We start from the raw sequence: 24,202 nt of genomic DNA, 5'->3' as shown, positions 1-24,202 counted from the left end.
CTTTGATTAAGAATATCATCCATCCCTGCTGCGTAAGTATGACCTTAGAAGGTCCTAGAAGAGGTCATAGGAGACCTCTTCATATGGTCCTTTCATAATAGTTGTGTATTAAGTTAACACCTAGAAAGTGGTGGTCTCTTTCTATGACATCTGTAAGTCTAATGTAGAGGAGCAAGAACAAATTATTTTATATTTTACTAATTAATTAGTATCTGCCCCTCTGGTCTCCAAGCTACTTAAATTTAGAGGGTTTTCCATAGTATTCTCATTGGGAGAAAGTAGAAAGTTAGTAATTGCAGTGGATGTATGTTCACTTTCTCCTCAACACTCATGGTTACTGCTGACTCTTTAGGATTGCCCCTAGTTTCTAGAGGTTATTCCAGGGAGATTAACCTAACTTCCATCTAGGACAGTAAGCATGAATCCTGGAGTATAGCAATCATCAGAGTCCATCCCGCAGCCACAGAATTTGCTTCAGAGAGAATGTGATTAAGGCAGTTCAGTTAAAGTGAAGCACAGAACCTCTGCTCAAAATCCTGACATATAAACTCCTTCCAATCTGGATGATTTATTTGCTGCATTCTAAAAGGCAAATTCTGCAAGATGGTAAATGGTAATAAAAATCAAGTAATTCAAGTAAATCAAACTCTTGCTTGAGCAAAATACCACTGCTAGTAAGGAAGCAAAGTCCAGGCTAACATTGCTTTGTTGAGAAAATTCATTTCTTTCTATGGCAAGTTGTACTTAACAGGCACCAGACGGGAAGAAAGCTGGAAAATCAGGGCCCAAATAAGAAGTCATAGTGATTCCATCTGTCTAAACCACAATGAAGTTGTAACATATAAAATCAAATACAAAGTCATCATAGTACTTCAACTAGTTTTAACAAAGCACACACATACGTAAAATGTTGGTTTTATAACATATCCCTGATGTTGCAAGATTAGCAATAAAACACAATTTCACCAGGCATTTCAGTGAAGAAAAAAATCACTGACCAAATGCACCCCATGTCTCAAAAATATCAAAGAAGCAAAACCTAGGAAGAGAGAATCCAAATATTAAAAATCAGTATTTGAGGAATGGTCTCTATAGATGCAGTCCATGAATGTAAGAATTCAGAAAACAGTTTAATTTACCAACTTCCTTCAAAGCAAGCACGCCCAGAAAGTCATCGCTCAAGATTCTTTCCATTCTTCTGTCACATCTTCAGTCTCCTCTTCATCTGCACATTGAAAACAATAACCACAATTTTTAGGTGATATAACTAAAACTATAACTATTTTTCAGATGAGAGCATCCTGGATTATCCAGATGTGTCCTGTTTTCAATAACATCCTTAGAAGAGAAAAGTAGAGGTATGGGGATGCCTGTGTCATTCAGTTGGTTAAGCATCCGATTCTTCATTTCAGCTCAGGTCATGATCTCACGGTTCATGGGTTCAAGCCCCAAGTCCACTCCTTGCTGACAGCTTGAGATTCTCTCTCTCTCTCTCTCTCTCTCTCCCCCCCCCCACTCATACATGCACACATACGAGCTATCTCTCTCAAAAAATAAACTTTAATAAGAGAGAAAAGCAGAGGGAGATTGGAGAGACACACACAGAGAAAAAAGGCAATGTGAAAACAGAGACAGCGATTGGCATGATGTGACCACAAAGCAAGGAAACCAAAGAAGCAATAGCCTCTCAATAGCCTGAGACAATGGAAGAAGCAAGGAGGCATTTTTCCCTGGAGTCTCCAGGCAGAGCATGGCCTTGCTGACTCTTTAGTTTCAGACTTCAGGCCTCCAGAACTTCAAGATAATTAATTTCTGTTGTAATAATTTGTTGTGGCAACCACAGGAAATGAATACAGGTATATAAATTATATGTCAGTAATGTATTTTTTTAATCTTTTAATTAATGACAAATGATCTGGAGTTTCAGAGAGTGAAGTGAGAAATGCAGTGATATTGTGAACACACGGAGAAGTAATATTAAGCAGGGAGGAAGGCGGGATATATGAGAAACAGACCTCAATATCTCACCCCTGAGATGAGGATAAGACCATGACCCAGGCCTCCGCAAGTACTATTTCTTCTATCTGGAGTGTTCCGCTTCTCGCCCACCCAGTAAAAGATCATCATCCTTGGGGGCTCAACTTAAATGCCACTTCCCCACCTCCCCACGTTCATCATCCTGTCTGTGGTATTGCTGTGCACCTGTCCAGAAGCTCTTACTACACTTGTCTCGCCCCTGCTGTGGTTCTCTGCTTAAGTTCCTGCCTTCCTCAATGGACTATGAAATAAAGCAGAGCAGTGATTAGGCCTTATTCCTTATATCCTAGAGCAATGTCCTTAATGAATGAATACAATGAGCACAGTAGAACCCTGGCACAGTGATTTCAAAGCAATGGCTACACAACTGAATCACCCAACACACCTGAGTCCTCCAACATGGACTTTCAAAAAGACTGGTATGCAGTCTTTCCACCTCTGGCTGCCATAGTGAAAGGAGCTGCCGCCATGTCTGCCCGCCTACAATGGGTGGTCGTGCAGAACTGCTCCAGCTTCCTGATCAAGAGGAAGAAGCAGGTGTACATCACAGAGTCCAATAAGCTGAAGGCTCACAACTCCCTCTGCTACAAGGGGCTGATGCACCGCCAGACTGTGGGCGTGAAGCCGGCAGCCAAGGGCAAAAGGGTAGTAGTGGTGGTCATGAAGCGGAAATCTGGCCAGTGAAAACCTGCCACATCCTACGTGTGGACCACCGTCAACAAGAATGCCTGGGTCCCCCTCAGCAGCATCAGGCACATGATCCGCAAGAACAAGTACCACTCAGATCTGCGCATGGCTGCCATTGGCAGAGTCAGCGCCAACCCCTGCAGCCACAAGCCCATGATAGTAAAGAGAAAGCAGGCCCACCCCACGAAGAGCTTCTGAGCACCTGCCTCTCACTGCCAAAGCAATGAAGATGTCAACCACCGTGTAAAAAAAAAAAAAAAAAAAAAAAAAAATACTGATGTCCAGAGCCAACCCCTAGAAATAGATTTCATTCATCTGGGATGGAACCCAGGCACATTAGTCTGTTTTCAATCTCACCTAGTCATTCTAATATGTTACCAAAGGTAAGAAGCATTGCCTAAGGGATGGACTCAGTATAGCTTAAAATGCCAGACAGCTCTGAGGCAGATGCCAAGTAGAGAGCTTTGAAAACCAAAAGTATACAAAGCATAGATGATCCCATACTGGCTATTTCTGTCTCCAAATAAAGCCATGCAACAGGAGAGAACCCAACCTAGGATATGCTTGCTCTGGTTGTCAAAGGGGAAGTTTACCCAAAAGCAGTACAGGAGGGATGTTTAGAGAGGTAAAACAAACTGGAGAAGGTAGTATCTTCATTAAAATGAAATTTAAGAAGAAAAAGTAGGGATTGAGCACATTATCAAATAATTGACATTATTTTCACCATTAGTTTTTTGTTTTTTTTTTTCCACAACCCTGGAGTAGAGTGACTAGTAGACCAGAGCTTCTCACACATTAACAAGCATACATCACCTACTGGATCATCTTTTTAAAATGCAGAGTCTAATACAGTAGGTCTGGAGTAGGGCCTGGGACTCTGCATTTCTAAAAGCTCCTAGTGATGCCAGTATTTCTGGTCCATAGATCTAGTCTGCAGTGACAATCTTCATCTTTTCATTTTACCCAATATGAATGAAGCAATGGAATCACAAGTTCTCAACTGATAAAATGGTAATACATTATAATATCAAAACACTCCAACATGCCATTGTTTACACTACTAAACAAAATGATCAAGTGGTATTTTATCAGTAGATCGAGTAAATAATCAGTGGCACATATTTATATGAAAAGTCCACCTCAAATCAAGAACCGGCTGAAAGAAAATTAGGTGAAAGTAACTTGAAAAGATAAGCTTAACAAATATAAACTTACTATATCCTCAAGTTTTACATCAAAAGGTGATTACCACTGGACACTTGCAATAGAGCAGCTCTGGTATTTTGATCAAATAAATTTGGGAGGTTAAGTTACTAAGAGCATCTGAAAAGCAGTGAGTAGCCTTGCAAAAGTAATTTAGCAAACAATAACTAGGAAGCCTGAAGGCACTCACAGTTTGAGAGAAACAGAACTTCATCAAGGCAAGGATGAGTCAAGTATTTCCCTAAGAGCAAGCCAAACTATTTTTTAATGGAAAAAAAAAAAAGGTTAGCTAGTAGTGTTACTATTCTAGAATCTCAGGGCTCCACTACAAACTGGGAAGCCTGTGTGACAACAAAGAAAACTTTCTCAAAACAATCCAGTGCCTTGGGAACTGTTCAGGTGGTCTAAGGACGTATACTAACACTCACCCCCTTCAAATCACCCCAACATCCTTCACAAAAGCCGATCCACATACAACCACCTCAAGATACAATCAAGTTACAATCAATGGTGAATCACTGTATCTTACACCAGAAACTAATTCAACACCATACGTTAACTATACTGGAATTAAAATAAAATTTAAAGATACCTAAGTAAAAATTACAATCAAGTAAACTTGAAGCATATTCAGATGGTACATTACCACTGTTGGTAGAACCTGTTCTGAGAACCCCCAACAGAGAACATAAATGAGCTTTGTTACAACTAAACCGAAACACCTATTTCTCAAATAAGCAAGGCAAAATCTTGTAGCTTGCATTAATTCGGCAGACTGAACTCTCCACACCGGGCACTCTAATTTAAGTAAGTCAGATTCGGGCCCTGGACACAGGTATAAAACAGACCAGCAAAAAACTTCCAGATGATCCTGATGCTCAGAGCGGTTAGGAGTAATGCTCCATGGTTTGTAACAGTGCTTCTCAAACTTCACAGTGAGTATCGTTGGGCGATCTTGTTAGTAAATTATGATTTAGTAGGTTTTCTAACAAGCCCCCAGTAACTGAACCACACTCTGAGCAGCAAGGGCTTATAACCTGGGATGGAAATCCTAGGGCTCCAAATGCCCAGGCACATGAAGTAGAGAGGGGCAGACAGGGGGCCATGTCCCCCTGCATGTATGTGCTCCTTCTAAAGGGAACATCCACTCAGCTCTCCTTACTGGTTTAAGGACCTGCTGATTTATCAGGAAAGTCAGAAGCCCAGGCTTTTATGGGAAATCTCCTGATTAAATGTTCAATACATTAGTCCCTCTTATCCACAAGGAGTATGTTCCAAGACCCTCAGCTCATACCTGAGATCATAGATAGTACCAAACCCTACATACACTAGGATTTTTCCTAAACATCCATGCCTCTGGTAAGGTTTCATTTATAAATTAGGCACATAAAAGATTGAAATAACCAATAAAATAGAACAATAGTAACATACTGCGATCAAAGTTTTGTGCACATGGTCGCTCCCAAAATGTCTTGTACTGTACTCACCCTTCTTGTGATGATGTGAAGTGATAAGATGCTTACACGAGGAGATGAAGGTGAACGGCACAGACATTGACATAGTGTTGGCCTACCGTTAACCTTCTGACCTACTGTCAGAAGAATCACCTGCTTCTGGAATGCTGCGGACCACAGGTAACGGAAACCACAGATAAGGAGGGACCAGTATAAGCCAACTCAGTCTAGTCACTGACCTAATTATGTGGACTCTCTCATTCGATCCTTATTGTAAGTATTAAAGCCATCTTATCTTAGATAAGGAAACCAAGGTGTAGAGAAGAGAGATTAAGTAACTTGCCTAAGATCACTGCTAATAGAGCAAGCATTCAAACCCAGATCTGCCTCACTCAGAGTCCACACTCCCAACCACTAGGTGACATCATGCAGGTGGGTGGGCACAGCAGCCCTCCCTCTGCTCCTCTATGTTCTAGTCTGGGATCCTACTACTCACCCACACTACTACAAGCTTTAACTCATTAATTTGCTCTCTGGTTTCTTGTTCTCACTTTCAGTTTACAGTGACCAATCATCCAGTTTGCCAGAGACTAAAGGTTTCCAAGGACAAGAACCATTCAGTGGTAAAACCAGGACACTTCCTGAGCAAACCAAAACAGTGGCCCCAGTCTTCATTTAGGGTTGTTATTTTTAAAACAACCTTATCTGACTCATTTGTTACAGAAATTTTTAAAAGCACTATTCATCATACGGGTCCTATGGGAAGGAAATTGAATTTTGTTTTCCTTGAAGAGTTAGTATAGTTCTGACCCCCCCCTTTTTTTTTTTTTTTTGCTACGTGACAGGCTTCATGTCCCTTTTTGCCCTATTCTATTATTTTTGTTTTTGTTATTCATATTTTCCTCTTTACTATATGAGCTTCTGTTGACAAGGAACTCAAACACTTAGTGGGAAAAAGAATGCTGTCCATGCACGGATGCCTTTTGGTTTGGATTATTTGGAAAGCAAGTCAACATAAGAACTTGAGTAGGGGCACCTGGGTGGCTCAGTCGGCTGAGCATCCAACTCTCAGTTGAGGCTCAGGTCATGATCTCACGGTTCATGGGTTCCAGCCCCACATAGGGTTCAGGGCAGAGCCTCCTTGGGATTCTCTCTCTCCTTCTCTCTCTGACCGCCCCCCCCCCACAACTCCCTCTCAAAAATAAAGTTTTAAAAAAAGATAATTTGATCAAATACTAGACTAACCATAGACCTGAAGGACTTTTTCTCTGAAGTTCCAGCACACTCCGTGGTGCCTCTGAGGTTAGGTGGTACCAAAGAACAATTACTCCCTGCTCTCCTCACACTTGGATGTGGAAAAACTTACGCTGGGGAAACATCCAGCCTCGTTCCAGCCTCCTCCACTCTCCACAAGGGAAAAGAGCCAGTTCTCTGACCAGTGAGTTTGGGGGAAGAAACAGCTCAGCTCAGCCCCTTCCTCCACAGGAGTTAGCACGCCACCCCTCCCCCGCCAAGGGTGCTTCTTGACTCCTCCAGGCTATTGGTTCCACATGGACAGGTTTCCACAGGTGAGGCTTGAGTCTTTTCACCTCTGCCAGTGACTGGGTGTGTGAGTTCACTTGGAGGACGTAGCATTCGGAAGACCATTTGGCTGCCTACACAGGTCACGACAACGCCCTACATTTCATCAGCAATGAAGCCAACCTCCTTATTCTGCATCCGTCACAGTCCATCTATCTCTAAGTTGGTTCCGACCTGGGTGGGGAAGAGAAAACCCTATTTATCAGTCCCCTCAAGCCCCCACAGTGAGTGAGCGCAACACTGAATTCACTGGACGTTGTATCCAGAAAGTCAAATTTTATCAGTAGTTACCGCTAAGCTGAAAGCACAAGAAAAATGGAACTTTTAATACAGCTCTGAGGCAAATCCTTATTTTTCAATACCACGATTTAAACTGGACCTCAGTGGCATTCAGTTTGGTTCTCTTTTTGAAGTTGTATCTGACTCTGCCTTCTAGAAGAATTTTAATACTTGTGACAGACCTCGGTTCATCAAGAAAAAGACTACTATATACAATAGTACTTGCTACTGAAAGAGAAAATGAAAAATGGTCTTTCTCATTCACTCCTGCCTGTTTCTAGAAATCTGCTCTGAATCACATTCATGTGTGTCTATTTCCTAAGAAAGACCTGAATATAATGTTGCAGCTGAAAACACTGCTATTCCTCTTTAAAGTTACGTCTGTAAAGGGCTTTTTGCCAAGAAAACTGGTTTGGCATTCAGTTTTGGTGTTCCCTTTGGTAGAAAGCATAAAATTTCCATTTAGTATTTTAGAATAAAATTGATTAGCAAAGTATTTCGATCTTGAACACTGAGGTTACTAAAGTGAAAAACTCCAACCTCCAATACGCTGACAGGCACTCAAAATGATCGTGCAGAACCTCGATCATTAGTATGTAATAAACAGAAACGTAACAAACAAAAATGTAATAAACAGAAAATAAAATGTGGCTCACATATTCACATGTAGGCCATCTCAAGCCTCCAAACTCACAAGAGTTGTGCTAATCGTACATTAGGGTTATCTGGTGCCTTCAGAGGCATGTTCCATGAAGTTGTAGGTAAACCCTCACAGCTTCTTCCCAGCAAGCCATGTTAAGTTCTAGTTCATTCCATCTTGTTATGTTCTGCTCAGAAGCAGATATACATCAGTGTGACTCAAGTTCCCATAGAAGCAAAGTCATAGTTTAGCAAAGTACTGTTCTAAACCCCCTTACCAAGGGAATGAGATCCCAAATACAATAAATCACCACAAAGTTAGCAGGTTTGCCTACAGTAGACAAAGAGGAGATACTTTCTCTGACGACAACGCTTTATCCAAAAAGAAAGAAAATATACTGCAATTTGAGAATAGAACAAAGTTTTCATAGTTCATTTGTTAAATGAAGATCCTTAGTGGGGATATGCGGAATGCAGCCGTCTAATCGAATTGTGTATTGTAAAAATGAACTCTGCTGTTGGGTAAAAACTTCATAGCTTGTAAAATTTCATTTAAAAAGGGGGAAAGTTCCAAATATTTATAGACAATGTGAGGCTTCATAGTTCCTTATTTATTTATTTATTTATTTATTTAGTGAAAGAGAGAGTACAGTGGGGGGGGAGGGGCAGAGAGAGAGAGAATCCCCAGCAGGCTCTGGGCTGTCCGCATGGGTCTCGATCCCACCACTGTGAGATCATCACCTGAGCCAAAATCAAGAGTTGGACGCTTAACCCACTGAGCCACCCAGGTGCCCCAAGGCTTACATAGCTCTTAAACAATACCACCTGCTTTCATTCACACTGTGAAGAATAAGCGTGAACTATATTTTCAGCATATTATTCTAAAACTGGATAATTTAAATTGTTTCATTTATTAAATAAGCACTTGGTTTAGGACGGCACTTTGGACATCACAGAAGTAACAATAAATCAAAAGATAGGATCTTTGTCCTCAAAAATACTACACAATTCTAAGGAAGAGAAAGTGTGTGTGTGCATAACAACTTCAAGACAGTATGTGTGAAATGATCTGATAGGGGACCAATGTTCTTGGACATTCAGAGGAGAAATCAAACGTTTAAAAGAGAGAAACAAGGAAGGTTACATTCAGAAAGGATGGGGTTGGAATTCATCTGCCATTGAAGGGGTACCTGAACATTCTTCAGAAGAAAAGAGTAGGGGCTAATACAGGGGCAGAGGAAAGCACTGGAAATCCTGAGACAAGATTAGCCATAACCTGAGTAACAATTAGAGAACTAGGTAGAGAGTGATTACAAAGAGATTGAAGTCAGACTGTGGAGGCCTTGAACATCAAGGGAAAGAATTCGGATTTCATTCAGCGGGCAGTGGAGAGCTCAAGAAGTTTTCTGAGCTGGGAGGTGTGGCTATCAAAGCTGTACTTTGGAGGGGTTTGTTTAGTGGGGGTCAGCAGGGGCTGGAGGAGGTGAGAGATCAGAGGCGGGGAGGATGGACCAGATCAGATCAGAGGGTTTTTACTCTGGTCCAGCTGAGGCAGCAGGAAGAACAAAGAAGGGATGGGCATGGGAAACACTGCAAAAGTAGAGCAAACAATACTGAAGGTTGAAGGTGGGGAGCAAAAGAGACAGGAGATTCAATGATGACTCAAACAGAACCTGGGTGAGTGAGGAAACAGAAAGAAAAGAGGAAAATCTGAGTTGAAAAGGAAAGATGAGGAAATCAGTTTGAGGCCATAAACTCATGGAGCCGGCTAGCAGGCAGTTAGAAATATGGGACTGGGGAGTTAGTTCAGAATTAATAGATTATAGATTTCATTGGTAATATATAGATAATTATAGAAAGATATAGATTTAATAGAAAATACATCATCAATAGTATTATCTACGTTAGAGGAAAAGTTGAGGCTATTTAAATAGACTTACCACATACAACACAGATTATGTTAGACTTCTAACTTAAATAATTGAATATTTGTTTATGTCAAAAAATATCCGTAGTGTTTATAACCTGTACCATTGTACCACTGTAAAATGCAACACCGGATCAAGACAAAATGCCTGAGTGCATACAAGTAGCTGGGATGGGAACTTGTGTAGAAACTAATAAAACCACTAATAAAACGCATTTCACATTTTACAAATTCATCCCTTGGAATAAATTCTCATCACTGAAATTCGGAAGTTAAAAGACTAAGCAAACTATCCAAATAATTTGTATCTGTCCAAACTAAATTCTCTTTCATTCTGAAATCATCACCGTTTCCTGTATAGCCACCCAGAATATGTATTAATTACCATTAGGAATAATATATCTCATAAGAGCACTAATTCCAACCTTGATCTCATACAAATGTTGATAAATTTGTTATGTTGCATGATATTGACACCATCTATGACTTCCTATCCTGTTCTACCTTAAACTATAACACCTTTATATTGAGATGCTTAGTATTATTCACCAAAATACACATCTTCTACGCCTTACCCATTTTTGGTTTCTCTGGAGAGCTGACTTCCAGACGATGGTCTTCAGATGAAAGGCTCACATTGATGTCATACAGTGGATCATCCAAGAAAGAGGGCCTTTTCAGTCTCCCAATGCCAATAGTCTTCGACATAAAATAGTCCTTTGTGTCACTAATAACCTTGTCCTTGGGAAATTGGAGGCATCTCAAATTCTCTGCTTCGATGACAAGTGCTTGAGACATGTAATGCCCAGTCAAGGCTTTGGTGAGATAGTAACCTGTACATGTTTCACATTCTGCATTCTCAGACATATTTGCATCTTTTACCTCTGTGCTGGTGACTTTTGTTTCTGACCCATTTAGTAGCTCAGAGAGGACAGATCTGGAAAGATGGGGGGACTGGGCTGTTGAATCCTCTACGTCTTCCTTTTCCCTTTCTGAAGAAAGTCTAATCATGGATTTTTGTCTGAGTGTGCATTCATCCAGAAGACACTTTAACTGTTCCTCAGAGAGAGGTGATGTTGAATCTAACTGATGAAACAAACCAAATGTTTTCATAGTTAGGTGATTGAGTAAACACATTTATTTTTGATAGTTTCCAGTAATACAGTATAAGTGTAAGTGCCAAGAAATCCCTTATACAAAACACTCAAATAGCAAAATCATTCATTTTAAAGTATCCACAATTTCGGGAGAAACGTACAGCATCCCCAGAGAACAGCTTTAGAATCCATCATGCCTACTCAAATCCTGGGAAAATCCCTGAAAACTGATGGAAATAAGTTACCACACCAAATTAACCACTAACACTCTCTCTACATGTGGAAGTAAGTTGAAATGGAGATATTAGAAAAGCACTTTCAATTTTATAAGTCTTAGGACATCAAGTAGGGAAGTAAGCAACCAGCCCATTGATAACCAGCTAGGAATCCTGCCATAATCTCCATTAGGTGTTTCTCTGCTTTCTACTCCTCCTCAGTGTGAACCCCATCACCACCCAATTTCTTAAAAATCTGGGGGGAAAATCTCGGGCAAAGAGGTCAAACTGCACCTGCCCCTGGGGATTTATCACTCCTATGTCTGTCCACAACTTTGAGTGGACAATATGACTGAAGACAGAAAAGGAAGGGTGAAGGGGTGATGCATCCTGAGATGTGTAGTTGTTTCAAAACTAGATCTAGACAGAGGCCAGGGGCATTCCAATAGCAGTGCATTCTGGGAGGAGGATTTGATCACAGACATTGCATCTCTGCTGTACAGGCTATCAGGGCTGAGCATTTCAACTAAGATCTTAAGGATTCAGAAACACTGTTTTCTTCCAGTGATGTTCTTAGGAAATTTAAAAAAAAATCAAATGAAAGTATAGAGCTATGTTCCACAAGAATTCAACTGAATAGCATGCCCCTTGAATCGCATCAATCTCAAAAGGAATAGGATTAAAATATACTGAAAAACACTGAAAATAAGTTCTCCTTCTCTAAAGAGTCAGCACCATTCCTGATTTATATAGTGGATTATTTAGGAAAACATGTATCCTCCTTTACAGGAGAATGCATTATCTGAGAATAAGAAGTCCGCATAAGAAGACCTAATCATGAATTGCAATGGCCTTAATTTCTACTTCAGTAAACTAAAACAATGCTATTGCCCTACTTAGGATCCAGGAGAATTAACCAAATATTCGACATGTATAAAGTATCAAGGAGGGAAGGTATTATTGGATAGTTAATTCCCTATTATTGTGTAATGTTTCTAAGGCAGCTAACAAAAAACAGTATGTAAAACAAGCTTTTAAAACATATTTTGTGTCTTAAAATTACATTTAACTTCATATATTAAAAACTAGTTTTCATAGTGACAAGTACACAAGAAATTACCTGAGAATATATTCTTAATAATTATCTGGGATTCAAAATTTAGATAACTCACTCTAAGATTAATATACATGTCAGAAAATAGGAGTTGGATTATATATTAGCAAATGCTTCTTTTAATTGCCAGACACTTTAGGCATCCAGATGTGGTACTTTATCCATTATTAGGAGAATTCCCTTCACCCTACCATGAAAATCTAGTCAACCAGAAAATAAAGGCAGTCCTTGAATGGTAGTAGATATTTAAAATACACTTTCAAAATCTGCTTATTTAGAATTGTTACATTGGGGTGCCTGGGTGGCGCAGTCGGTTAAGCGACCGACTTCAGCCAGGTCACGATCTCGCGGTCCGTGGGTTCGAGCCCCGCGTCGGGCTCTGGGCTGATGGCTCAGACCCTAGAGCCTGTTTCCGATTCTGTGTCTCCCTCTCTCTCTGCCCCTCCCCCGTTCATGCTCTGTCTCTCTCTGTCCCAAAAATTAAAAAACGTTGAAAAAAAAATTTAAAAAAATAAAATAAAATAAAATTGTTACATAAAATTGGTTACTTTTAAACTTTTTTTAAGGTTTATTCATTTTTGAGAGAGAGACAGAGCACGAGCAGCAGAGGGGCAGAGAGAGAGGGAGACACAGAATCAAGCAGGCTCAAGGCTCTGAGCTGTTAGCACAGAGCCCAACATGGGGCTCAAACCCATGAACCACAAGATCAAGACCTGAGCCAAAGTTGGACCCTTAACTGACTGAGCCACCCGGGTGCCCTACATAAAATTGCTTAAAATGGGTAGACAATTCCCTGAGATTTAGAAAGGGCCCATTGTCACCTTCACAAATCATCCTCACCAAAGGCTTATCATGTGAAATTTCCAGACAGTAGGGGAAGAAAAAAAAAAAAATACTCCATACTAGAGGAGGATGAAGGATTATGCAAGAAGGTCTGGGGTCAGGGATGGGGAGAAAGAGGAGGTAGAAGACAGATAGATTATCTGATATATTTGACCACTTCCACAAATAATATTGATAAAATAGATGCTTGGTAGTTCTGATGATGTATTTGGCAAGATACACAGAAAATTAAGTAAAAGGAACAACAAAGCAATTATGGACAGACTGTGGGGAAAACAAAAAGCTCTATGAAAAGAAAGGAGAGTTAGTCTCAGATAGATAAAATAGCAAATTAAGCAAAAGAAAATAAGATAATTTAGGACAAATAAAAAGTTGAACAAGAAAGGATACCATAGGATTCTACTTGCTTTTGCTGTAAATAATATTTGCATGGCCATCATAATATAAATAGTGATGATAGAGGTAACCAAAAATTGTGATGTGACTATTTGGGGGAAATAAGAGGAGAGAGAAGGAATTTTAAGAGTTAAAGTTAAATCCTTAGCTACCATTACAGGAAGTCAACATACAACTGATATAGTAATACAATACTATTGTATTATTGATATAAAATTTTATATTATTGTAAATTGACATAAAAGTGATCAACTAAGATAGCAAGTTATTAAAAAACAACATAGAGGTAAGCAGTAGGGGAAAATAACTAAAAGAATTAAGAGTGCTTGACTCTGGAGAACAAAAGGGGTAGGGAAGGCTGGGGCAGGGAGCTACCATTTTTGCTTACAACATTTTAACACAACTTGTTATTTTCTTACTATAACAAAAACTAAAATTAAAATGAAACATAAAAATAGAAGTAGTTTAAATCTATTCAATTTTTTTTAATAAAAATGAATTCAAAAATCAAAATCTGAAATAGTACAATGAAATCTCCAACTGATTACATCTTTGGGCATCAGAAGCAAATCACGTTTCACAGAGCCTGAAATTTATAATCTTGCAGCAGGGAAGGGGTACTTCTTTAAGAAAAGGAATACAAAACTGCAAATAGAAAATAGGTACTAGAGGAGTTTCTGTTTCTTAGAATGTGAGAAAGGTCACAACAAATGACTGGAGCCTTGGAAAGCCATGTCCATCTCTTACATTACCTCTTTAGGTCATTTGCCAGAAATGTTTATATAGAAATGTTTCCTGATTGCAACTTAGTTTCCTCTCCCCACTCAAGGCTCATACAAGTGAGGGGCCCTGAAGCTTAAGCTTCATTGGCTTCATAATAAGTCTGCTCCAAGATAAATCATAACACATCTGAGTCTGTGTGTACACAGAAATAAGCTCAACTACAATCACACTGATCCTCTGGGGGAAGCAGCCTGATGGGAAAGAAAACACCAGAGACTAGAACTTGGGCGTTGGTCCAAGCTTTGCCACCTTGTAAAAGTCACCCAAGGGGCCCACCTCCTTCAGTGGCAAAAGAAGGAATTGAAGAAGATGGTCTCTAAATTAACCTAGAACTCTAAAATTGATATTTATGAGTAACTACTCTAATAATAAAAATAAATATAAGAATAAGTTTTCTGTTGACATTAGCGTATCACCTTGATAGAATTCATGAAAGCAAAACAATAACAAAAAGAGAACTTTTATTTCCTTAATTTCTTCACAATACCAATCCTGAACTCAAAAAGTAAGCAAAAATTCCCTGGTCTCAAGACCTTACAAGTAAGTAAAAGTGAACCAACTACACGAAACCTTCAAATTAAGTTAATTTAATTACAGTGTTTTCTGGGTGGCAACACAGATCAGAACCTTCAACAGGAGTCATCTTTCTCACCTTTTGATTCCCTGCAGAGACTTGCCCACAGTGTAAGCTCAGGAGCTCACTGTTGTGGGAATCAAGTGAATTAAGGTTGCTGAGTGTTTTGAAACAGCTACATACTACATTAATATAAGTTATTACAAATGCTGGACTGGACCCTATCACAAACATCCCTAATGACCCTTGATAGATAAAGGACCATAACCCACCCCCATCATTAGGATTACTTTGAAACTCCCGAGCTTAACGAGCTCCATAACTGAGCGACTCCCAGCAAGCACAGTCAAGTAACCATCTGTTTAAGTATTCACCTCAAAGTATTCGTCTTTCACGCCAGTTCTAATTTTCCAGTATTTCATAAACAAGTTATTATTCATTCTATTCCTGTCTCTCACAAAATTCATCCTAGTGCATCTCAGGCTTCATTTTTCCAGACCAGAACCCAATCTATTTATCCTCCTTATGTGAAAGCCCCTCTGTTCCCATCTTCGTTTTAGTAGCCCTTTCGTGCACCTTCTTTCTTGTTTTAGCCAAAACACACACATTCCAGAGTCAAAGAGGAAATACATTGGATTTTCTCAACAGAACAAGAATATAGAATACTTGTGGTGCTAGTTCTCGTGCATCTTGCTGGTCTTGTTGACATACCTGGTGATGTCTTACAGAACAGTAATCACTAGCAATTATTAAGCACCTACTCTGGGCCAGACACTGCTCAATGCGTATGATGTGCATCAATTCCTTTAATCTCCCCAACAAACCGATGAGGTGGGTACTACTGTTATTCCTGTTTTATAGATGAAGAAAGTGAGGCACCAAGAAATTAAGTAATCTGTGCCTGGTCATACAGCTACTAAGTGGTAGACCCGGGCTGTGAATCGATGTAGTCTGGGTCCATAGCTCACGTGCCTAACTACTAGGCTCCATAGCCTCTCAGTGTAAGTGAGTTCTCCCTCTACCATTCCCTAAGTATCTTTTTCCCAACTGGCAGTCATTTTTCTGTCCATTCCCTCAGGTATGAAATCTCTTCCTGTAGAGGATTTTACCGAACTTTGAATTGTATCACCCAGACTACCTTAGTGTCTTATGCAAACTTAAGAGTGCCCTCTCTTTCAGCTCATCTCAGGAAGAAAAAAAAGGGGGATAACCCCAACTCTACTCCCAGGGTGCCCACTATTTACACTTCTCCATCCAGATAAATACCAATTTGGTGTAGGAGCTAAGTCTGATGAGGAGCACAACTTGTAATTGCTGGAGGTAGATCACGGCCTCAATTACCCCACCCTCATCCCTGCCTCTTCCCTTATGCTATATATCTGGAGTTTCCCCAGCCATAAAAATCCCTAGTTATTTGGGCACTGAATTTGTTGACAAGGCAATCAAGAATTTGTCTCTGGTGCAGATAATCAGAAATCCCACTACTGTAAATGAGCAGAGGCTATCTCATCCTTTGATGTAAGCTTATGTGTAATGTTGGGCTTTCTGTGGGTTTTTTTTTTTTCCACAAATGGTGAGTTCCTAAGGACACACCCTATAAAGTCAATGTGGTTATCACAAGTGAGAAAACAGTTAAAAGCCAGAATGTCCTAAATGATTAACAACAAGAATATGGATGTAAAAAATAGCTTCCAATGACATCAAGCTCTACTTCAAAATAAGCAAGTAGAAAACATTGCACCCTTTCCTTAATTGTCAAAAGTTTACAACTTTCCCTTGCAGCCACTGGCTGGCAACACATAAGTAGTAGTTTATTTTAGTAAGGTTTTTTAGCCAGAAGGAACAGCAATCCTTATCTAAAAAAAAGAAAAGAAAAGAAAAGAAAAGAAAAGAAAAGAAAAGAAAAGAAAAGAGAAGACAAGGGAAGGGAAGGGAAAGGAAGGGAAGGGAGAAGAAAAAGTCAAGCAATGATCTAATCCTTCAGCTTTCTCTTGTCTGGAAAACTCTCTGAGGCAGTAGAGATCATTTGGTCTTGGATCTAAGAAATCATCTCATGGATACCAACAAGTAGGAAATGAAGGACAGAGAGACCTTTTGGGGTCGGGAGCTGGGAAGCCACAGGAACCTAGGTCATGTGCTTCATCTTTCTCTCACTGAGTCCCTGTCTCAGGGAGTCCCTTAACTCCCTGCTTGTCTGATGCATCCTCCTCTCTGCAAACAAGCTTTCTCTGCTTATTAATGCTTTCTGCTGTCTCACAACCTCAGCTTGCCTATGTAGCATGAATTGACTCTGGTTCTATTCAACATAACCTTAAGAGTCTAGCACCCACCAATGACTGACAATGATCTTTATGCCCATTGGCTCAAATTTTCAAGCAAGATGGCCTGGCTGGTCATTGACTCAATGGAGAACTGATGATATCAGCTTCAAGGGTCCATCACTAGTCCATTCACCTGTGGTGAGGGTCCCATGGTATGAACATGGCCACCCAAGTCCATGTTTTTGGCAGTGCTGTGGGTAAGGGGGATTTCTCAGAGAAGAAGATGTGAACAGAGCAGGAATCCCTGAAATAAATCTACCATATGTAGAGCATCAGAAGGAAACTTGACACTCAATGAAGTTGTATGGCCAACTTCATTGATTAGAAATCATGGTGTTTTCAAACTTCACCAGTCTCATTCAATCTGAGTACTCACTGAATAGTTCATTGAGAAATAAAAGTAGAATTACTCGTTGGGAAATATTCACTTGTGGATAGAATGGTAAGTTGGACTTCCAGTTAGAATACAGAGCAACCCTACTATCAAGCGCTACCCATATGCTCCCAATCAGCCCATACAGACTCAAAAAGTTCATATCACTTGCTGTGCCTCTTTGAGATGGAGCAAATCTAAAAGTCATGGGCGTAAAATGATTGGTGTTCCTTTTAATGTCTGCATCAATAGTGCTACATTTTCACAGAAGGAAGGCGCTTATTCGTCCTTGTCTTCCTAGCTCCTTCCCTCCCTATTCCATTCTTCCACCTTCCCCTCTTTCACTGAGGCTACCCCAATCACGCAAAGGCCAGTCTGGCAGACACAGCACTCTTAGGAGGCCACACCAGGGACCAAGGGTGCTGGGAGCCAGGTAAGCTCTGGCATACTTCTACCCAGAATAGTCACAGGTTGTCTGGCCAGAGGAGAATCTGAACTCTAGTCAAAAGGGAAGCAAAGGTCATTGCCAAAGAAACTATGTAAAACATTAGGAATGAGGGTTGAGGCAAGGCTGTAAACAGGAAAGTGAGTCAGCCCCCAGGTCAGAAGCCGGGAGGATCCGTGGCTAGAATAACACAGAGTGTGAAATAGGTCAAGGCAAGTGGCTCTGAGATGAGTTTGTGAATGGTGTGGTGGTATTGGAAGGTATGTGGGGCCTGGCATATCAAAGTAACCATGCAGAACAGGACACCGCCCTTGCTCAGGCCACTGATCTTCCCTGAACAGCTGGGCCAGGCAGGGCCTGGAAGGTTTTGCCCGAGGGGTTTGCCTCGTGAAAGGCTGCCATGCCCCCTGAACATTCTGTAATGGTTCTTCAACAGCCCAGCAGCCAGAGCAGATCTTCCTGGCATCAGGAATGCAGACTTCCTGTTGTGTCACTTCGAGGATGGGAGGGGTGGGATGGCAGCGTGGTCCCAGCATGTGAGGGAACGGTGAGCATGGATGGGAAGAGCTAGAAGCTGGAAGTGGAATCCTCAGTTCCGGCAACTTGAAAAGGGGCCAGGAACTCCGCATTAGTGGGTGACATAGTCAGAAGGGTGCAGTTGTGTTCAAAGGAAAGTTAGACCAATTTCACTACTTTGATTTCTAAAAGGATGACCTGAAAAGGGGCTCTAAGTCTTCTATTTGGTGGCAATTTTTCATTCGAGGGTTGCCAGAAGCGGCTGTTTTCTAGCAGTAGAGACAGCAAGTCTGCTCAGATCAGATTCCCCTTGTTCAGAGCAAGTTGCTGGAATGGCCCTTTTGTCACATATCTACAACTTCCTGTTCAGAAACAAGGCTCGGGTTCCAGCGCTGCAGCTAGGCAAGGAGCCTGGCACCCCTGCTCCTCATACTCCCAGCAAAACGAAGCTTGGCTGGTGGGTTGCTGAAAATGAAGAGACCAAGTTTGTAGACAGAGCACTTTTTTTCTGGTGAGCTGGACCACCTACCCACCCCCCATTCTCCAAGGAAATATATCCAGTACGTCACTTTTAGAGCAACTAATTCCCCCTACTATGCAAGATTGCTGGTTTATTGGATAATAACGATTATGAAAATCATTTTCATGGGGCATCTGGGTGGCTCAGTCTGCTGAGCATCAGACTTGACTTCGGCTCGGGTCGTGATCTTACCACCGTGAGATTGAGCACCACCTTGGGCTCTGCACTGACAGAATGGAACCTGCATGGGTATTTCTCTCCACTCTCTCTGCCCTCCCCCCCCCCCCCCCGCCACTCACACACACATGTTCTCTCTGTCTCTGTCTCTCTCTCTCTCTCTCTCAAAATAAATAAACTTAAAAAAAAAAAGAAAATCATTTGGATTTGCATGGTCTTCCCTATTTTCAGTTTGAAAGCCTATTTTTACTATGTTAGAGAGACAGACTGGGTCAAGGGAGGCCATGATGGGGTCAGAAGTCAAAGAGGCCATTAGCTAGTTAAATGCTTTAACCTGGGCCAGAGTCCAGATCAAGCCTCACCCATTGTAGGAGGTCACGTGAAAGATGAGTCAAATTAGATTAATTCAGTATAATGAAAACCTAAAGAACCTCTGTATGCCCACAGGGCTCCCCCTCTAGAAATATAAGCACTTCTCTTGACATCAACTTCCCAAATGAAGAAAGGGTAACCCTAGAACTCTATCTCTGGTATCTTCAACATGCATTTTCTGGGTGAGCTGTGGTCACTACAGGAGCTCACTTAAGGCCAGGTCAAGGGAGTACATCCAACAGGTGTCAGGAAAAATAAATGATCACCCAGTCCAGAAGGGCATGGAGGAGGCCATCTACAAGAGCTGAAACAAGGTGGTGATATGGCATGGCCTACCGGCCTTACACAGCTTTATCGATGGATTGAATAAGATCTCCGGACTCTGACCATAAGCACTTCTTTCCAGAGACATGGGCCCTCAGTATGTGATCAGTGCCACATTCATCAGCTGCTCCAAGGACAGCTCTTCCTCTTGCTGTGAGAAGTATCTCACTATTGTAGCATTATCTGGGCCCTCCCTCCAATCAGAGAGAACCCTCATCTGGACCCCACCCCCATAAGAGATACCCCTTAGAGACATGCGCAGCCCTAGGAACTGGAAAGGGAAACTGAATATTTCCTTGAATGGACAAGAAGCTTCCTAGCAGCACAAGCAAGCCTAGAAACCAACCTGCACTGACATCGAAGTGCTCCGTGTGACCGGATTCAGTTTAACCATCATCCAGATCTACATGTTTTCCTGATGCTGAACGGACCTAACACAGCTTGTGCTCCCCCAAGAGCTACAGATCCGGATATCACTACTGATGTCAATGCCACAGCTCCTCGTGTCACCGGTGAGCACATCACGTCCCTCTGGCCTGCCATCCATGACTTCTCTATTGCTGCTGAGGTGTGAGTTGCTAGCAAGTGTGGTATCGTCAGCTGGCCACACCTGAGCTTATGCAAACTGGATGTCCAGGTCGGCCCTTGGGGCAGACTTTGACCAAGAGGAGAGAGGATCCACTGACTAAAACCCTGTCCCCTCCTCCCTGTGGAAGGATGACCATGAAATGTAGTCACTATCATGGATTCTCTCTGAAGATAAGATCAGAGAGCATAAGATCAGACAAGCAGCTACACTTGCCAGGAAACAGTGGCCTGACCAATACTACATCTTGTACATTCCATCCTCCCTCCTTCTTTGTCTCGCTCCTTTTCCCCACTTCTTCTCTAGGGTTGCTTTCGCAAGTTATGTGGGAGCATATAAGCTTTTGCCTCTGACTGTGCTGTTCCAGACTGAGACAGCCACAATATGCAAGAGCTCCCAAGTCCCGGCAGGTCTCTGGACATGACAGGTTGAGCTGTACAGGGTGAGCCCGGGAGCACAGGGCCAAGAGCTCCACCTCAGTCTCTGCAAATTGGTCAAAGCCTCGCAGGGCAGTGCTAGCCTGGTGCAGGGACCGCAGAGCTAGGGCCAGCACTGTCAAGGCCATAGGAAGAAAAGTGATGCCTCCTCGAGGCTCATGGCTTCACAGCTGGTTCCTACTGGCACTGCTGGACGAGAGCAGGAGGCCAAGAGGCCGCGTCAAAGGAGAAAAATCCTTTGGAGTCCTGGGAGGACTTCTGCCCAGGGCAGTCGGAGGTAGCATGGCTGGAGGGAGACTCTGACGTGGAGCTAAGGAGAGAAGGCCAAGGTCAATACCTTAGGTTTGAGCATCAAGATAAACAGAAGAGAAATGACAAACACCAGGTATAAAAGACGTGATGGTATGGTGTTCGGTAATAAGGCACATTTGCTACAAAAACAAGGCGGGCCTGCCTTCATTCCACGTGGGCAGAGTCCAAGACTAGGCCTGGGGTCTGAGGGAGTTAGGCAGGAGCAGACCCTACCATGTCAGCGTCCAGTGAAGGGCTAGGGCAGTGTGCAAATAGGTGACGTTCCCCTATAGCTTAGATGTGCCTCAGCGCCCTTTCTCCACGTTGCTTTCCCGTGGCCATTTGTGTTCCAGTTGACAAGTTATGTGTCCCTTAGGCTGCATGCCATCTTTTTGAAAAGACAGAAACCCCCAGATGGAGAGGAGGTACCCTGAACAACAGCGTGGAGCAGGAGACAGAGGGTGACGTTTCCAGGTTAAAATCCCAGGTCTCTCACTCCTCAGCTGTTCTGTACTGGACACATTACCCGGCCTCTCAAAGCCTCATATATATAATACATAATATATTATTTATATACTACATATTTATTTTATATATTATGTATATTATATTATGTTTAATATAATTATATATTATAATATATATATTATTTATTTTTGAGAGCAAGAGAGACAGAGCACGAGCAGGGGAGAGGCAGAGAGACAGGGAGACACAGAATCCAAAACAGGCTCCAGGCTCTGAGCTGTCAGCACAGCCCGACACGGGGCTCGAACTCACAGACCGTGAGATCATGACCTTAGCCAAAGTTGGAGGCTTAACCGACTGAGCCACCCCAGCGTCCCTCAAAACCTCAAATTTCTAAATGGTAAACTATAAACTCTAACGACTAGCTGACTCCCGACTAGCGGTGAGGAATCCTCACAACTAACGGTTTGCAACGAGCATGAGATACTGTGTGTGAAGCCAGCGCCCTGCCTGATGCAGAGTAAACAGAGTTCCAGGGAAAGCCACCACATAGATAGTAGCTCTAGGCTTCAATTTGAGGAGCCGACTGCAGTAAGTGGCTAAGGGACACCTCTAGGAAGTCAGAGACTGAAGTCTGCACGTTGCACTTGCGAATTCCAAGTTCCGTTGGCCCCTACCTTTGAGGGTGTCTCTGGGAAATCAGGAATGGGGCTTCGCAAATCATCTAACAACAGTTTGCAGTGCGTCAATTGTCATGCGTACTCCAGGGATTAGTGTGGGGACTACAGCGGCCATTGGATGCTGGGAGAGGGCACCCAAGAAGGAAAGATAGGTGTATGAATCTCAGTCATCCCGGCAGGAAGTTTTACACTGCAGGGCAGACCCTATTAAGTCTCAGTACCATAGAGTAATATAGTGACCATAAAGGACCCAGAAAGGGGCTGGTTTCCAGGTACTTTTATCTTTGCTTGAAATAATCAATGTCAGGGCTCATGATGAGTCGTGAAGAACAGGGATATAGGGGAAGCGGGTTTGTCCCTTGCTTCCTGTGCGACACACACACAGAGGCACACACAGGACAACCCCCTCCCTTTCGCCAACCCCCTCTTTTTCCTGCCCCCTTCCCTAAGTTACCCTAAGATCTCATGCTGCCCCCTCAGCCCTCTCCACCTGGGCACACCCCCCTCAAAAAGCGTCCTCGATTCCAAACCTTTTCAAATGTCCTATTGCCCTCACATCAAAACCTACCTATCCCGAGATGCGTTCCCTCATTACTCTCCCTAAGACTGAGCAATCCAGGTCATTGTGTGACCTTCCTAAGGGACAAGCTCGCATTTTACAGGAGCCTCTTCAAATCAGAATGACTTCATCAAAGGAGTGATACTAAGAATGGGAATGTGGGTCTGTAGGAGGCTGGTAGAAAGTTACGTGGGAGACACCATTTTTAGCACCCTCGAATCAGGTCACAAAGTTAGGCCTGGGTGAGTTCTATAAATGATTGGTCCTGTCAAATCCCATCAGATCTGCTTTTCCTCTTGGGTATGAACCTAGCGCCAGAGAGTTAACTCCACGTTTTACTTGCTAATCAAGGAGAGCTTTTTCTGGTCACCAACAGGCGACCTGTAGCTTTTCCCAGGATTGAGCAAGTGCTCTTGAAGCTTTACCCTGTCTAGACATGTATCCGAAACATCTAATTACAGCTGTACATTCTGTAGAGCACACAAAGCCCCACGTTATTACATAAACATGAAGCTCTCTCTTAATATTGCCGCTCAGTGAACTGTCCTTTTACATTTGCCAATCTGGAAGTGAAGCCACGCTACCACTGAGAATAAGGATAATTTACTGTGAACAATAACGTCCAAGTTTTGCTGTGACCCAAACTGTGGGAGTTAAATTCTCTACAAATCAAACAAAAAAGCCATTTGGATCCGAATTCAGAAAGATCTAAATAGCTTGATGGATATTCTCTCTTAAATGGTGCACTTAATTTTCCCTTCCACAGAGCCAGAGGCTCGACGGCAGAGATAACGCTTTCCACCTGGTCCGCTGGTTGTCGGCCCCCGTGTTAGGCAGGGGTCCGGACCGGCTTGGTCATTAGTCAGCTGCACTGGGCTTGGGCCATGGAGTGGACAGGGTTTACAGTCCTGGATGATCCACCATATGCCAGGAATGCTGATACACATTATCCCATTTCATCTTCCCAGTTCCCCAACAGGAGGAACTGGGAAAGCATTCTCTACGTCAAACAGACAAGGAAGGTAAGGCTCAGAGAAATTAAATGTCTTGGTCCAAGGCCCAAAACTAATAAAAAAAAAAAAATGAAGCCAGATTATAAAGCTAAGGCTTTTCCTACTCCTGTCTTCACACAGATGCTCAGAAGAGCTGATTAGCTTCCATTTTCCGGGGGGGGGGGGGGGGGGGGGGGGAAGCACTCTGGCAGCAGCGTGGGCTCATGACATGCCCTTTCACTCTATTTCACCTCTGAAAATGTGATACAGCAGAGCAGCCTAATAGCCAGAATTGCCTCCGCAAAAGTAATTCAT

The 24,202-nt window shown here is 42.3% G+C and overlaps 2 protein-coding genes across 2 annotated transcripts in view; one reads left to right on the top strand and one right to left on the bottom strand.

The window, feature by feature from the left end:
- Positions 1 to 218: 218 nt before the first annotated feature.
- The window catches only part of FSIP1 (fibrous sheath interacting protein 1), a 196,097-nt gene continuing 172,113 nt past the window's right edge, over positions 219 to 24,202 (bottom strand). The window contains exons 11-12 of the mRNA XM_047863184.1: positions 10,383 to 10,893; positions 219 to 1,225 (exon numbers count right to left, since the gene is read on the bottom strand). Coding sequence (XP_047719140.1) covers positions 1,179 to 1,225; positions 10,383 to 10,893 — 558 coding nt within the window. The 3' untranslated portion in view covers positions 219 to 1,178. The remainder of the gene's footprint in view (positions 1,226 to 10,382; positions 10,894 to 24,202) is intronic.
- Positions 2,487 to 2,859, top strand: LOC125168230 (60S ribosomal protein L28-like). The gene has a single exon (XM_047863185.1). The coding sequence runs from the start codon at positions 2,506 to 2,508 to the stop codon at positions 2,719 to 2,721; it is 216 nt and encodes a 71-aa protein (XP_047719141.1). The 5' UTR covers positions 2,487 to 2,505; the 3' UTR covers positions 2,722 to 2,859.

The sequence above is a fragment of the Prionailurus viverrinus genome, chromosome B3 (assembly GCF_022837055.1).
Source record: "Prionailurus viverrinus isolate Anna chromosome B3, UM_Priviv_1.0, whole genome shotgun sequence".
NCBI lineage: Eukaryota > Metazoa > Chordata > Mammalia > Carnivora > Felidae > Prionailurus > Prionailurus viverrinus.
This window is presented reverse-complemented; position numbering and strand designations above follow the sequence as displayed.